Source organism: Haliotis asinina, chromosome 12 (genome assembly GCF_037392515.1).
Source record: "Haliotis asinina isolate JCU_RB_2024 chromosome 12, JCU_Hal_asi_v2, whole genome shotgun sequence".
NCBI classification, from domain to species: Eukaryota; Metazoa; Mollusca; class Gastropoda; order Lepetellida; family Haliotidae; genus Haliotis; species Haliotis asinina.
Window position 1 is genome coordinate 55,998,870 of NC_090291.1, and position 18,470 is coordinate 56,017,339.

Here is an 18,470-nt window from a genome sequence, read left to right on the forward strand (position 1 = left end):
TCTGTAATTCCTGCCTAACTGTTTCATTGCATACCTGAGGACTTCCTCTGCTAATCATTTCATTTCTGATGTTCTCAACACTTTTCAATTTGCCCCCACTCACAATCTGCCCAAGTCTTCGGCGATCCACAACACTGAATTTCCTAGGCCGACCTGCTCTATCCCGGTTCCTGTTTGAATATTCTTCAAAGTTCTGTATACTGTAGACAGAGGAATACCATGTCTACAAGCTAACACTTTAGCATCAGCCTCACCCCTTTCAAAATCATCTAGAAGGAGCTTTCTTTTCTCTCTTGCTGTAAATTCTGCCATGTCAACATAGGAAGCCGTCTGCTCAGACAAGGGAGATAACTCTTGACGTAATGAGCTGCCTTCTAAGCCTTCAAGAGTTGTCTCCCTTATTTAGTATGCTTAGTGCATAGTGAAAGCCCTTTTTCAAATCTTAGCATCATTAGAAAAAAAAATAAAGATTTTCTCAATAATTTCTGGGAACACTGTAACTCGATCTACCCTGGCTGGCGCTCGCAGTTTACATCTATTCTCCCTGTAGCATGAATAACAAAGGTTCCATACTATGCATTGTTCATATAGCCTTGGGACTAGTAAGGTTACACTTGAATTCATGGATGAGGCTTTGCGCAGGTTTGTGACCGGATATCCGTTTCTAGGTGAACTCGCCTCCAAGACCACTGAAGATGTATTAATGAAATTTTGTTTTGAGGATGAATTAGACGTTCTAATGAAACACCCGTAGGACAATAATCTATACCGTATGCTACAACAGGTCAAAGTTTCCCCTTAGCCGATTCACCATTTTATCATCTGATAATACATGTATATGACATAGTCCATATCATACAATGAGTGTGTTTGAGTTGAGATTTCACACACTTAAGTTCATGGTGTGGTCGCTTTCATTTTTGTAGTAGTTAAAAATATGCTCCACAATGTGTTTCTACAATGTCTCGATCTATCAGTTTAGTTTAAAGAACAATGTATTGACGAAAAAGCGACAAAAGTCCGTTTCGACGCACAAGTTGTGGTGATATCATGTGTTGGCGACATATGCCGTGATGAAGTCGATAACGAGGGTACGCGCACTGTGAAAAATGTCACCTTCATATCACCCAGTTCACCTTGTACCAGGTTCTATATACCGTTGTCGGAAATGGTTCTTTTCCTCGTCATAGCCCGGTTTTTTATTCTGTCAACTAATTACTTCGTCAACGGAACTTGGAGCAAATCGCTCAGTTCCATGCATGTAAGTGGTACACTCTGTGATACTGTTTCACATCAAAACTTCAACATAAACACTGACCATACATTTAACATCACTTTAAGACCAGCAGCTGTTATTTTCCCCCTGCCGTGGGTTGCGGCCCTGTGGAGGACGGGATCCTGGTGGTTGAGGGCAATGGGAGCCTGCAACCGTGTTCCTATTGCCTAACGCACCACTTTGACCCTGACTTCACCTAGACGGGTGATAGAACAGGCCCGGTTCTATCAATCGGCTGGTCACGCCATGCCCTGTGCATAGAATGTATTTTTGAACTTTTAACTTATTGGGAATTGGTCTTTTTGATCTGAAATGTACAAACATATATTGATGTATCACATTGCCTAGAGTCCTATGCCAGAAGGCGGTGGCTCATGGGCCAATCTGGTAATATGGGCCTCTGAAATCTGTGGTTCTTGGGAATGTTGTCATGGACTGAGCCAGCCTGACATTTATTCGTTTTGTTTTCATAGCTTTTCATGTCCCAATTGCTGGAGTATAACATTCCTGTAACCCTGGTGTTGCAGTTTGGTTTCCACTGCAGTGTCGTCCTTGTTGACACTCGATGGCGGGTGGGGAGCAGGGATGTCGAATTTACTTCTTTACAACATGGCAAACCTACAATATGCTGGTTCTCGTTCTACAAATAAAGGAAGACATGCAGAAACAGACACAATTGCATCGTCAGATGATGAATGTCCTGAAGTTAACCCCAATTCCTGGCTACGATTTCTGGTTGTGGAGGGAACTAACACCACTGAAGATCAATCCGTTTGTTATTTCAAAATCTATAGAGGGTATTTGTAGTACTGTGAAAAATGTCACACGTCTTTGTAGTGGTTGTCTGCTGGTCGAATGTGCCATGAAAAAGCAGTCTGTGAACTTGCTCACTACTTTGCTGATACTGAGATCATTGTCTCTGCACACAAATCACTAAACAACTGTAAAGGCATTGTCCGGGATCGCTCAAAATGTCTGTCTGACATGTCAAAGGATGACATTGTTGCAGAATTCAAATCTCAAGGTGTTATTTCTGTTAAACGTTTTACAAGGACGCCATCATCGTCTCTGCAGCAATCTGATCTTCAGATGCTTTATGATCAACTCCCAAATCCTTGTATTATCATGGGAGATTTAAATGGTCATAATCCGCTTTGGGGTAGCAATAACACCAACACAAAAGGAAAGATTCTTGAGGATTTTTTCACCAATTCTGATTTATGTATTTTCAATGATAATTCTAACACATATCTTCACCCTGCAACTGGCTCATACTCCTCTCTAGATTTAACAGTTGCGAATACCAGCTCATACAATGAATGTGAATTGTCAGTCCACGATGATCTTTGTGGAAGTGATCATTTTCCCACTATACTTACAGCCATAAATCCAAGTGACGCTGCACCGTCGTCTAGATGGAACTTTAACAAGGCAGACTGGTCTTTATTCGAGACCTTATGCACAAACAGATTAAAACCCGAAATCTTTTTAAATGTGTCTGATCCTATTCAGCTGTTTTCTGATGAATTAAATATGATTGCTGATGATTGTATTCCCAAATCCTCTATGGTTCCATACATTCGTAAACCATGGTTTACCATTGACTGCAAACAAGCTCGAAAGGCTAGGAAAAAGGCAGAAAAATATTTTCGCCGGCTTCCAACAGTCCATAATTTAAACCAATTTAAAATTTCAAACGCCAAGGCTCGTCGTACATTAAAACAACATAAACGAGAGTCATGGCAAAACTATATTTCCAAATTAACCTCACGAACACCTATTTCTAAGGTATGTAATATGGTGAAGAAGATTAAAGGTAAAGGTTCCAAATGTAGTGTACACCATCTTAAAGAGGGAGACAATTTTTAACAGAAAAATCTGATATTGCCAGCTAGCAAGTGAACCATTAGCTAAACATTCTTCCTCATCCAAATATCCACCAACCTTTAAAAATCAGCAAGAAAAAAAGTCAATTAATTTTAGTTCAGATAATGGAGAGGATTATAATGAAATCTTTTCAATTCATGAGCTCCATACTGCACTTGGGCAAGCTCATGACATCAGCTCCTTAAACATCCACCTGACTCGTGTTTAGAAACATTACTGATATCTTTGACAGTATCTGGACTTCTGATAATTTCCCACCATCATGGCGTAATGCCATAATCATTCCTATTCCTAAACCTGGCCGGGATCATACCGATCCATCCAATTACAAACCAATTTCTTTAACTAGCTGTGTTTGCAAGACAATGGAACGTATGGTTAATAATCGTCTAGTTTGGTACCTGGAAACCAACAAACTCGTCACTGACATTCAATGTGGTTTCCGGAAAAATCGTAGTACCATCGATCATTTGATACGCTTAGAGTCTGTCATCAAACATTCCATGCTAAATAAACAACATGCCGTATCGATTTTTTTCGATCTTGAAAAGGCATATGATACGACATGGAAGTATGGCCTTTTGAACGATCTCCATGATTTTGGTTTGAGGGGTCGTTTACCCCTTTTTATATCACAGTTTTTAGCAGACAGACAATTTCAAGTCCGAGTGGGGTCTACCCTGTCTGATCATTACAGTTAGGATCAGGTTGTCCCACAAGGCAGTATTTTGTCAGTAGTATTGCTACGTGTAAAGATCAACAGTTTGTCAAAGGTTTTAAATGAAGGAATTGATGGATCTCTTTATGTGGATGATTTGAATGTTTCTTGTCGAGGACAAAATATGCATACTAGTAAACGGCAACTACAGTTGTGTTTAAATGAAATAAATAAATGGTGTCTTGAAAACGGTTTGAAATTTTCTAAAACCAAGACTAATTGTATACATTTTTGTAGAAACTATAAGCCGCATAAAGACCCTGAACTGTTTCTCAATGAAACTCCCTTCAAAGTTGTAAAGGAGACAAAGTTCTTAGGTTTAATTTTTGACTCACATTTAACGTTTCTACCACATATCAAATCCCTCAAAACTAAATGCCTGAAGGCACTTGACTTGTTGAAAGTTGTTTCACATTCTAGGCAGGGAGGGGATCAAGCTACCCTCTTACAACTTTATCAACCATTGATCCGTTCAAAACTTGATTATGGCTCCATTATATATGGTGAAGCAAAAGCAACCTAAAACTTTTAGATTCTGTTCACCATCAAGGTCTCAGACTTTGCCTTGGCTCTTTTCGAACATCACCTGTTGACAGCCTCTATGTCGAAGTTGATGATAACGCCGTATAAAATTAACTTTACAGTATGTAACAAAATTGTGTTCCAACAAATCAAACCCTGCATATAACTGTGTATTTAATCCTTTATATTTCTGCTGCTGGCATTCAGCTAGAAAATATAGTTACTTCTCCTTTACTTTCTTCTCCTCCTTGGCAGTTGGTGAGACCACAAGTTGACCTTACACTGACAACATTTAGAAAATCAGAGACTAATGAATTACAATATAAACAAGAATTTAATCAATTAAAAAGCAAATACAATACACAGAAATCCTTATTCAGAGATGGATCCAAGGATGATGGTGCAGTGGCTTGTGCCAAAGTCATTGGGTCCAAAACAGCCTCTTCCAGATTACCGGATCACAAATCACAACAATTTTCACAGTGGAAGCAAACACCATATTGACAACTCTTAAATATATTGAAAGAACACCCCAAACATAAACAGTATGTAATCTATTCAGACTCTCGTTCTTGCCTTCAGGCTATTAAAAATCTTTCTTGCAAACATCCACTTTTAATAGAACTTATTGAAATGTTTAATAATCTTGCTACCACCCAATACGACATCATGTTTTTTTGGTTACCTAGCCATGTTGGCATTTCTGGGAACACAATGGCTGATCTTGCTGCCAAGGCAGCACTCAACAAATCTGTGACACCACTTTTCATTCGATATTCAGATTATAAAGCTACCATTAGATCTTACATCCGTGACCTGATGCAGAAGAAGTGGGACACGCTGGTAGGTATTAATAAATGACATGAAATAAACCCATATGTTGGTTACACCTACTTGGGTTGTCAGTCCAGATATGAAGAGGTCATTATACGACGATGTCATATTGGCCACACCAGGTATACGCATGATTATCTTTTGAAAGGTGAGGATCCTCCGTTCTGCATCCCTTGTGATGAAATAATCACGGTCAAGCATGTCTTGCTTCACTGTGTTGAATATTCCATCACAAGGGACAATTATTTCAAATCAAGAACTATGAAGGACCTTTTACTAACGTAAGTTCCCATTTAATATTTGCATTTTGAAAAGAATTAGATTTGTTGACTGACTTGTAAATAAATAAGCATTTTATGATAAGAAGTTGAATTAGTAACTGAGATTGTTAGTGGCTGTATCCTCGAGGGGGGTTGAAGTACCGTAAAATTATTGTCCTGAGAGGGTATGTCCCAAAACATTTGAGGTCAAATTTCATCTTCCATCTCTTGTAGCTGTAGTATTTCTGTCATTTTAATTTGTGGCTAATCTTGCATACAATCGCCAGCAGCTTAGGGGATGGTGTAAATCCAGCTAGGAACCATGCAGGTAGCAGAAGTACTGTAAGTCCCTATGGCCTCTAGTATGGTGATCTATCTTCAGTTGTTGACCGCGATCTATATAGCCTGTTTTTATTGTATTGTCTGAATAGTGATATTAGTTTTAACTTTCCACGCTAGTTTTATTTATTATTGTGATACTCTAGTTGTTTTACTGTCCTTCGTTGACAGGTTGTTTACTAAATATAAAAATTCATCTTTTCAAGAATGTTCTCGTCACGATATGGCTGCAAGATTGCCCATGTGATGTTGAATATTAACTCACTCACTCATTCACTCATTCACTATCACACTCAGTCACATCAACACACATGCATCAACGAAAAACACTAGAGCCTGTTTCACCTTTAGCACTGGGTCCCCTTTACGGATTCGTCTTTCCATATATTGTACGTTTCACCATTTACTGTAAGCCTACAAATGTGCGTTTAAAAGCATCAAACTAACAGAAAGCTCTCCGACAATAATATATATATGAAACTGTTTACTGAACAAAATATACCCCAAAGCAACCCCCCCTCCCCCCAAAAACAAACAAACAACCCCCCACCCCCCACCCCCAAACAACAACACTGATCATTGTGCCGGGGGATGCATCTCCAACAATAATGTATAGAAAGAAGCTGTCTGCTGGAGCAAATACACTAACCACTGACCAATACAAATGTCATTCAGTTAATCAAGAAGGTTCTCGGTGTTTCCAAAGTTCAGTGCACAGCGTGACCACATCTACAAAATCAGAAGAAAGCTGGAGTCTACAAGGATTCAGATAAATTTCGTAATTTCCGGTTCTTTCCCATGTATGTTTCTGTGTTTCTTCAGTGAAGGTCCCCACGAATCTTTAGGCCTGCAACTCGCTGTCAGTCTCTGGAAGACATTGATTAATACGATGTATGGTTTTCTGGTCGAAGAAAAGTCACTATAATACCTGTTCACGTGATCTAAATGTCCGTTTTCTGGTCTCACATGACTGGCTGGTCAGCACTTTGCAAAACCCATACTGGTAACTGACACAAATAAATCAATGAGTCCTATCCCGAATATCCAGAGTGAAAATATATAATTATGTAAGATTATACTATTATGTAAGACCACAAAGAATCAACGTGTATTATTACACAAGGCCATTTTAGAAAGTGATCTTATGTAACATAAGCTATATTTGAGAGTACACTTTCTTAGTAAAGTACAAGTACTTTTTTTAGTTCAGTCCCATCCGGGGTTTAAAAAGTACTAGAATCTGTACTTTACTAAGCAAGTCTAATCCCACATATACCATATGTTACATCAACATGTAGGAATTCAGGTAATAATATCAGGTAATAATACATTACTGACAACTATGGTCGAAGCACATCAACAACATGCACTTAAACTGTGTAACATTGTCCTGTCAAATAAACTAATTAATAAATGACTATGGACAAGTGTAGTAGTATACACAATGGTGGTTCTGACTCAACCTATATAATTCATAATATAATAACCTATCCTTCGCTCACCCATCTTAATTTATAAACCCCATAACAGGACCACTTTTCATATTCCATGTAAAAGTTTACGAATAGTGATAAAAAGGCACTATGAGTGGTTCTGGATCACACTATATAACTCATAGCATATATAAGATCAATTTAAATATTCATTATCAGTGACCTTCTCTTCTGTTTCATCATTTAGTAATTCATCTCAATTATCTTTATGTTTATCTTCACCCTTTTCTACAATCACAGTTGGTAACTTAACGCCAAGTGAAGTACCAGTACTATTAATACATAAAGAACTAACATCAACCCCCCTGAATATTTTGACCCTTTAACAAGAAGTCTATGAATATCATTCTGATCAGGGTCTTTATCATTTTCCCTTAATGGATAATAACCAGATATTTTACCATCTATAATGATTAGTTTACTTTTATCGTAAAATTTTACCCAATCAGTAAATTGAGATGAACTAGGTAATTCATGTATTTTAATTCTTAAAATGGGATTATCTAAAGGGGTGCCATTTTTAACAGTTGTTTGAATTTGTGTGAAAAGTTGTAAGTTATAAATCTTTATTCCATTCCGTGGTGAATCGGTATCTTTTTCTTTGTGTGGAAAATATGAAGTTTCATCTATCACTTTTTTGTAATTTCTTTTTGGATTACCCTAGAAATATATGAAATAGACTTAAATAATGAAGCCTCTTGTGGGTTTCCATCTGAATCTGGAATTGTGTGCGTTTTTGTTATTGAAATAGTCAAACCATAAGGCGTGTCAATTTTAGGTAAAATTCTGTTCGCTTGAATTTCATTTGAAAGTCTGAGTAATTTCTTGTTAAAATAAATTTTTACATAATTTGTATCATTCTTTGTTATTGTCCTATCCCCGTCAAATGTTAACATGTCGGATAAAGTATCTGCGTGTGTTGTCATGGTATACTAATTAAAAACATAAAAGTCTAAATGTGAATTTATAGGTTACGAACAATACACAGCTGAACTCTGCGCGCTGAGACCTACAAGCTTATAGTATCAGATTACACAATCAACCATTTAGAGAATTGTTTCACAAGTAATATAATCACGGTGCATGCAACACGTTTATAGTGAATGAATTGAAAAATCAAGCGAGTGAACATGGTCTTAAACGTTATTCTCGCATGAGAGTTATTAGATTTGTTAGGTTTAAAGTATCAAAAGACACCTACTGTGCAAGAGCTCATAAAACAAGCTCGTGAACGAGGAATGCGGGGTTATTCTCGTATGAGGAAATCTCAGCTCATTGAATTACCGCAGGAGCAAAAACCTTTAGAATTACAATTCATACCTACTGAGCATGCTGTAGGGAAATATTTGAGAGGTTGGAAGATGGAAATTCAACGAAATATAGATTGAAGATATAAAACAAATGGTATTTGAAAAAGTAACCCAAGAAATGAAAGATTTAAGAGGTATTAAATTTCAACTCACATTAAAGTGAGTGAGTGAGTGAGTTTAGTTTTACGCCGCACTCAGCAATATTCCAGCTATATGGCGGCGGTCTGTAAATAATTGAGTCTGGAAAGGACAATCCAGTGATCAACAACATGAGCATCGATCTGCGCAATTGGGAACCAATAACATGTGTCAACCAAGTCAGCGAGTCTGACCACCCCATCCCATTAGGCGCCTCTAATGACAAGCATAGTCGCCTTTTATGGCCAGCATGGGTTGCTGAAGGCCTATTCTACCCCGGGACCTTCACGGGTCAACTCACATTAAAAAGGCGCTTGAAAAACAACAGCCAAATGAAGCAACTGAATACATCAGTGTTTATTTCAGAGGTAGTCAAGCAGTTACAACGCAACCTGACACTATCAACTCTTCTATAGATAGATCATTTGAAAACATTCGAGAAACACTAGAACGTTACACTAACAGGGGGTCTGGTTGGGTTGCTGATAAGATTAACATGGTTTACCTGGATATAGCAAACTATGTACTATTGAGAGGTGGAAAGTACTTACCATTGCCTGAGCATTTTAAGAAAAAACATGCTATGGTTAACCTTAAAAACCCTGGTGATAATTGTATGTGGATAGCAATAAGATCTGCTAAACTTCCAGCTAAAAAAAATTCTGACAGACTTTCTAGTTACCCAGAAGATGATGGTATCAATTGGGAAGGTATGGATGAACCCAGCCCTATCTCTCAGGTCCCAAAAATAGAAAAACAAAATCCAGACTTAGCTATAAACGTATTCAGACACAAAAGTAAAAATGTAGTAGTACACAGGATAAGTCCTTTAATGTATAAGGATTAATATATTTATGGTACAACAAGGTGAAAAATATCACTATACATGGATATAGAATTTTAGCCGACTGTTGTATCATCAATCAAAACACAGGGGACAGAAACAGTTTTGTGAAAGGTGCCTTCATGGATTTTCTAGGTCAGATCTACTTGATTCGCATAAGGATGATTGCCTAGGTGTAGGGAAGACAGCCATACCAATAGATAGTGAGTGAGTGAGTGAGTTTAGTATTACATCACACTCAGCAATATTCCAACTGTATGGCGGTGGTCTGTAAATAATCGAGTCTGAACCAGACAATCCAGTGATCAAGAACATGAGCATTGATCTGCGCAATTGGGAACTGATGACATGTGTCAACCAAATCAGTGATCCTGACCACTCGATCCCGTAAGTCACCTCTTACGACAAGCATAGTCACCTTTTATGGCAAGCATGGGTTGCTGAAGACCTATTCTACCCTGGGACCTTCACGGGTCACGAATAGATATGCCAAAAGAAAATGATAATATTTTAGAATATACTAACCACAAAAATAAAATGCCAGTATCATATATTATCTACGCTGATTTCGAAGCTATAATTAAACCAACTGATACAGTAACACAATCCCTTAATCAAAGTTTCACACAAAGAGTACAGGTGCATGAAGCATGTGGGTTCAGTTATGTGGTCATTCATTGCGATGGTTAAACTAACCCTCCCATTATTTATAGAAGCCCAGGTGCAACTGAAGAATTTTTTAAATGTTTACAACAAGAAGAGAAAAAGATTACATAAAAATTATACAACAAAATTTCAATGCGTAGGATGCAAGAGGATAGGAAAACACACAACATTACTGTCACATTACTGCTAAATATAGTGGTGCTGCTCACAATGAGTGTAACTTGAAACTAAGGATTAATAAAAAAAATATTCATATTCCAGTCGTTTTTCACAATTTACGTGAATATGATTCACACCTGATTATGCAAGCTATTTCAAAAGTCAAAGGTAATATATCATGTATCCCAAACAATATGGAAAGATATATATCCTTTTCACTAAACAGGTTCAGATTTATAGATAGTGTTCAGTTTCTGTTGTCTTCTGTAGACAGCTTGGTTAAAGCAAATAACCCTAATGACTTGGCTATAACTAATCGGTACACAGAGGAGGAAACTAGAGCTTTCCTGTTACATAAGGGAATATACCCATATGAATACATGGATGACTGGTCTAAGTTTAATGATTAATTAAATCAGATTGACCGATTCTACAGTAAGCTTTCTGATGCATCTGTTTCACAAGATGATTATGAACATGCTATAAACGTATGGAAAAAGCTAAACTGTAAAAATATGTTTGATTACCATGATTTATATTTGAAAACAGATGTGTCATTGTTAGCTGATGCTTTTGAAATATTTAGAAAAATGTGTTTGAAACAATATGAGTTGGTATTATTCGAGTCCCGGACTCTCATGGGATGCTTTACTGAAGAAAACCGGTATTGAATTAGAATTATTTACTGATTACGACATGCATCTGTTTATTGAGAAAGGATTATGTGGTGGTATTTCCATGGTATCAAAACGTTGTGCTAAAGCTAATAACAAGTATGTAGTAGGATACATCCCTAACAAACCTTCAAACGCCCTACTACACCTCAATACTAACAACCTGTATGGCTGGGCTATGAGTCAATATCTACCTATGGGTGGATTTGAATGGTTGACTGACCAGCAGATGGATGTCATGAGCATCACACCGGATTCAAACAAGGGTTATATACTTGAAGTGAACTTAGAGTACCCAGAGGAATTACACAGATCTCACAATAGTTACCCTGTAGCTCCTGAAAGGTTGAGAGTTAACCAAGAATGGATGTCTGAGTATCAACATAACCTGATGAATGGTCTGCTAGCAAATGTAGAAAAACTTGTACCTAAGTCCTCCCACAAATATAGTCGATGTTCTGGTGGGGTTGGTTAAAAGTGTGACACTATGTCGGTATAAATCTGGGTAATAGTAGAACCTATAACCTTTGTCATCTCGGCTCCGAGTCGTGCTTCATATCTAGCGTATAATTTGTTGATTTCCTCATCTGACATTTTCTGAATTTTATCAGCTGTGATGTTGTCATCTAAATATTGTTTTCCCTTACCACCCACGACTATCGTTACCAGTCTGTCTCACTGTCCTTTTATTCATCTGAAACTAACATCTGTTCTAATAATTATAGTACACTAAATACACAGAGATAAAGGTTAGGTTACATACGACTAGAACTTCAAAAACAGACATGTATACTAGAATTTATTAAAATTTACTAAAACATTATTAAAAATGACTAAAACATTACTAAAATTTACTAAAAATTACTAAAATATTATTGAAAAACAAAGGCCAGCCACAGGCAGGTCGCATTTACTAAAATCTTATAAAAAATAAAGGCCGGGCATTACTAAAATTTACTAAAACATTACTAAAATTTACAGAACAAAATCTGACCGCAGGTCACTGCTAGGCCATTACTTGGTAATCCACTGGTTGGTCAGTTTTCAACACTAGCTTCGCATGTTTAGTTTCAGCGAGCTGTTTCTTCACCCGTTCCCATTCTGTTTTACTCATCACATCGTTCTCTCTCAAATACTCCTCGAACGAATCCCTGTCCTTGCAGTGAAATAATGCTACCCATCGCGTCTGTTCCTCAAATCTTTCAACACCGAGTTGAATTTTTGTGTCAACACCCATATGCTCTGATTTGCATGTCTGCCTGAAAATGCTAGGTGTCTCTCTTTTTGTTAACTCTCTGTTAGCGCTACAGTCATCCAGGATGAAGAGCGTTGGTATTCCTTTAAATTGGTTGTGAAAATATTTAAACACTCTTGTAAACGTGTACCCGGGTCGACTTTATGCACGTCTGTGTCTGTCATTACCCAAGATCTATCCTTGTAAGTCTTGTTCATGTTTATAGTAGGGCATAATATAAATATTTTATCAAATATGTATTTATAGTACCCCTCCAACAAATCCAGCAGGAAAACTGTCTTACCACAACCAGTCTGCCCACATAATTATCATAGCGCAGTGCGGAGTACATGGTAAATTAATAGTGGGGAATACCCCAAGCTAAGTTTTGTAACCAACCGACCGCAGGTCAGTAGATAGCTTGCACGAATCTTCCATTGTCTATATTAAGTTGTCTATATAATTATATATAAATATAATTTTAATTTACCAGATTATTGAGCCTTCTTCGTTATTTGAATTGTTATACGCTCGCTTCCATTTTCAATGCTACGACCGCTACCATGTGAAGTGTTATCATTCGTCAATCTCAAATCCAACCATAACACATACTTTGTGTATAAGTAATCACTGATATTAACGGAGCATAGATCCAATTCACTAACCACGTTTTCGACTATTTAGTTACGTTTAATCGCTGGTAGCTTCTTTGTTTCATCCCACTGCTGGTATGCTCTAATTCCATGGCTAAATAACTGATTAGGCACTCCCTATATGGTCACTCCTACTCTGGCGATTTCAGGGTTAAAAAAATTCTCACTGTTTCTTGCAAAGTGTTTGTATTCATCCACGGGTATAATTAAAATACCTTTCATCGATCGTGCTGGAACGTTCATATTGAAATTCCATACCGTATCTCTTTTACTGAGTACTACCATTCTTTGTCTCAGTATCCTATTGTGCAGTATGGTCATTTCACCGGCGTACTGATTTCGAATCTGCCTGGAAAGATCCGGACTAGTAATCTTGTCCAACTCCAACGATATGTTGTTTTTCTCATAGCTACCCTCATCTTCACCATGTGGTGTATACACGACTTTGCTGTAATCATTGAACGTGAGTACGTATTCCAACCTGTCACCCAATGCGGCTTGGTAAAACGGCACATGCCCAGTTAATAACTCAAAGTCAAGTGGGATAAAAAAACCTGTTCCCATACACTTCATAGATTGCTTGTTCAAATGATCAAATGTTAAAAACAACAGTAGATGATCATTATGATGCATTAAAAAGTGATAAAAACTATGTGGAACCTCAAGGTCGAAACAAATTTTACCATAGATGATAAAGGCATCCTACATATTAAGGATAATCCGGAGATTGATATCATTAGGAGGCACAATAAAAAACCACTTGCCTTATCAACTCTAGCCAGTCGCCATGGTAGCAGTTTTATCGGCGATAAACTAAACATGCCAGATCATGGTGGTGTAAAACTTAAGATACCTCCGAAGGTTGTTCAAGATCTGCAAATCATACGATCTGAACTTGTGGGTGGTCCTGCAGAGAGCCGACTGCAAGACACCCCCACTGACATAACACAGTGTGCTACAGAAGCATTGGACAGTATTGAAAAACTGTTGCGTAAACACGGGGATAAACCATTACCTGGATTTGAATTTCCAATGAGGGAACTGTACGGTCTAGACGAAGCCTTGAAACACGTACGCGGGGAACTAGTGAACAATATGGGAAAACTGAACAAACTCGCTAGTGTGAAAGTTAAAGTCAGGGAAATGGAAGACGATGATATGAAACATCGCATCACGGAACGAATTAGTAATGTAGAAGATGAGAGATGTACCCGATTAGAATCTGCTTCCTCGAATTGTGAACAGAATCGAACTCAGATCAGCCACATTCGGCAAACTATCGATAAAATACTGAACGAGGACACAACATTAACTGACAAGATTAGAATTTTATCCGTGAGCAAGGTATCACTATTGTCAGCATTCTGACAGCATTAGGGTCCATTATTTCAACTACTGTAATATCAGTTACTGGATTTGGATCCCCCAGTGGGACTACCCCACACCCAATGCAGAGTGGTGGTGACGTCAGAAACTGGATAAAAAACCCATCTCAAATCACTTGGGGAAACCCTAGCTAAACTAGCTGGTAAGGCTGCAGAAGCCCTGCCCGGTATACTAGGAAGTATTGTATCGTGGGCATTCATCGTCGCTGTAGGTGGGCTGGACTACGTTATAGCTAGGGAATTTATAACTAAATAAGAAACAAGCTGACAACGATACCTCCAACAAGTAACACTGTTTTTTAGTCGATATGTTGTTGGTTGGACACTTGCACAATGGGTGATACTGTGGGGGATACACCCAATTTTTGATTGGCCGTGGCGATAATTATGTCACTGTTGTATCCCGTTATTTTATTTATTCTCAGCCGCATGTCACTCGGAGCCATGTATAATCCCACACCAAAAACATAGTCGACTTTTGACCTGGCATATTGCAACATGCTTTGGTATCATTTTATAGCACTAGGTAGATCTACCGGTGATGCAATAGCATCCTCAATATTAGCCACGAATTGTTTCTTCAAGTCATAAGCGGTTCCATTACCTATGATACTGGAGCGCGTCTGTGATTATGTACCTAGAATAGCCCACACATACGTTCTAATCGAATCGTTTAAACTGATAATACACCACGTCCATGGCCCCCGTCCATTGTGCCCCCTGGACAACTGTCCCCTAGGCGAATTGCCCCCTGGACAACTGCCCCCTAGGCTAATTGCCCCCTGGACAACTGTCCCCTAGGCTAATTGCCCCCTGGACAACTGTCCCCTAGGCTAATTGCCCCCTGGACAACTGTCCCCTAGGCTAATTGCCCCCAGGGCCAAGTGCCCCCCATAATAACAACACACCAACTGCCTGTGAAACCATTGAACAGAACCTTCCAGAGGTCCTCCAATCAGTAATCAACTACTTGGAAGATACATACATTGGCCCCCATCGACGAGGTCGACGTCCCCCTCACTACAAAATAGACCTTTGGAATGTTCACGGCAGAAATGAGTCAGACATAGCATGGACAAACAATGCTGATGAAGGCTTTCATCATCACCTGCAGTCCAGCGTACAGACTAGCCATCCCAACATCTGGACATTTATTGGAGTCTTGCAAAAAGAACAGGCACTGAATGAAGTACAGATGACCAAGATGGTGACTGGCCAGGAACCGCCCCCAAAACAAAAAAACCTACCGTGACAGTGCCAACAGACTTGCACGTGTTGTTGAGGTATATGACATTTTGGAATTTTTAAGAGCCATATCCCACAATCTGGCCTTTTAAATGAATTGATACTCATATTGAATCTAAAGATGATGGGCTGTGGTATTATATAGTGCTATGAATAAAAATAACATCATAACATTTAGTTTTTGTGTTTTGTTATGATGGGGGGGGGGGGGGTGGGGGGGGTGGGGGTTGTCCGGGGGGGTATTAACCCGGGGGGCACAATGGGTGGGGGCATTTTGCCAGGGGGCAGTTGTCCAGGGGGCAGTTAGCCTGATATCCGCCTAATTGGGTAGTACATGTGAAACGTGAAAACTGATTTACTGAAAGCAGCATGCCTAGTGTCCGTCAAAGTCAGACCGTACCCACTCGTAGCACACCGCATTGGGAAATGGAGTTGGTTCGGCCCAAACTGCATGGGGTTATTGCACAATGCGTGGACAGATTTCTCATCAGTAACTGATAGTTTATACATTCCAAACACATCTACAAACTGGGTTTTAAAATACGAACCATCTACATCAACTAAAATTTTCATGTGTGTGAAGTCAGAATGATTTATATTATTGTTTTTGGGGTAACGTAGTTCGGGTTTATACATATTATTATATTTATATCATATAATAATATGTACATTCCCCTTCCGGATATAACGAATGGTGAGGCAGTTCAACTTACACATGCTATTGATAACACGTCTGGTCAACTCGAAATAGCACTATGCTATATGACATACTACCCATGATGGACAAACATTAATAAAAATAATAATAAAATGTTCATCCGTGGCGCCAGACACCTAATAACCAATGGATACTACAGCGATGAAATTTTCAAACCCTTAGGAGCTCAACCTGAAATAAATGACTCAAATGGAACAGTGGTGTTGATTAATAACAGTCTAACATCACTGAGACTAGGTCGACCGTTGGCGGATATACTGGGATTACTAGCAGAAGAAATAAAACCTGATATTACCGTGATCGGTAGGAAAGTACCAGAGCTAGTTCCATACCACGAGCCATATGTTCATCTCGATCAGTTCATCAAAATTTGTAACATAAAACGTGAAAACCCTTCCACATTGTTGAGGGCTGTCCTGGTTAAAACAGAAAAAATACAATGATGGACGAACTGATTCATTTTCATTGAGACAGTATAAAAAAATCTATAAATCGTAATATTTCTGAATAAAAAATTTCAATTTTAGATACAAAAAATAATACAATAGACATAGAATACTTAAGCGTAACACTACATATACAATAATGGCTAGTAATCAAGGCCCAGGAATGTGAATAAAAAAATGCATTAATATTGGTTTATCAGACCTAGGTGATACTAGAGGGTTTGGTGACACAGGAATAGATGGCAAAATATATGCTTTTAAGCTCGTGAACAGTATTTACAAACGCGCTGAAGTTCCCGCTGTCAGTGGTGATTCTGGTAGTGCCTTTAACTTAGATACATCAAGAGCTATCAGCAACACACGATATGATATAGTTCGCAATAATGATGATGAATGGAGAATATACCCATCTTTCGGTGGTAAATTATTCGATTTAGAAGACTTTGAAAGAGTAAACGTTGTAGAAAACAAACCGTACTATCTAATGCTTACTGACAACAATGTGTTGTTACCATCTTGAATCGATTGGCTTCTCAACATAACACTAAGTTCACCATACATTTTCACAGAAAGTAAAGACCACTATGTAAACAAAGTCGTAAATAATAGAACCCTGCTCGTAGCTTACGTCCCATTAAATAGACGCAATGTAATCATCAAACCTGTCCCGACTATGCTAACGAGTGAAACCAGAGAGAACGCGTCAACATTGCAGTTGGATAGTGAATTTGACAGTGTGTCCACCCTTCTGAACAAACTTCCGGAGAACTTCAGCAATGGCCATCCAAGTCTACCTAGGTGAATCAAGAACTGACCCTGTTAAACTCATGAATGGAATCACTCTCACTTGGGGTGAAAAACACGAGAATCAGGTTTGCTCTATTTTTATTCGGGTGATCCATGAAGCACGAACAAGCATATAAGGCGTAAGGTTAACTTGGAAGACAATATATCTGTAGCCGCTATTTATTTATATGAACACTTAAGTTTTATTGGTTTCAAAATGACCACTGTGACATTATCAGAAAAACAATGTGAAACTATTTTCTAACAGTTATATAAGCAATGGAAAGCAATCACTCCTATGTAACATTCGGTGATCTAGGTGACACAAAGCATTTCAATTCACCTGGTGAAGAAGACATCCCATATCTCCTACACTTTAAAGTATTTCATATATTATAGTCACACAGATTGGGGTTGTATCCAGCCCTAGATGAAGAAGGAAATGTAAAGGGGAGTGTAGAGGGGTTTCGACTAAAACAGATATGTGAAATAAAATGACAGCTAGAACAAGAGCGTGATATTCGTGCATCACTACATAAAAAATACAATAGAGCTTTAATAGATGGAGCTGATACCACACTAATGACAACTAGCATGGGATTAGGAGCAGTAGGAGTTGGGTTGTTGACAACAATCGTAGGCGCATCTGTGGTGTCAGGACTTGAATTAGCAGCTATAGTTACAGGAACAGCTCGGATGGTATTTAAATTTGTATCCCGCAAATTGAATCATAAAGCAAAGAAACACGATGAAATTAGAATCCTTACTGAGGCAAAGTTAAACACTATAGAAGATCATATTTCTACCGCACTCAATGATAATAAATTCTCAGAAGAAGAGTTTCGTTTGATCCTAAGTGAACCAGAAAAGTGCAATAAAATGA

At 38.4% G+C, this 18,470-nt stretch overlaps 1 protein-coding gene across 1 annotated transcript in view; it reads right to left on the reverse strand.

Annotated features, from left to right (window-relative positions):
* Positions 1-5,905: 5,905 nt before the first annotated feature.
* LOC137258673 (sodium- and chloride-dependent glycine transporter 2-like) overlaps positions 5,906-18,470 on the reverse strand; it is an 86,360-nt gene continuing 73,795 nt past the window's right edge. The window contains exon 14 of the mRNA XM_067796364.1: positions 5,906-6,703. Within this exon, the coding sequence (XP_067652465.1) occupies positions 6,602-6,703 (102 nt within the window). The 3' untranslated portion in view covers positions 5,906-6,601. The remainder of the gene's footprint in view (positions 6,704-18,470) is intronic.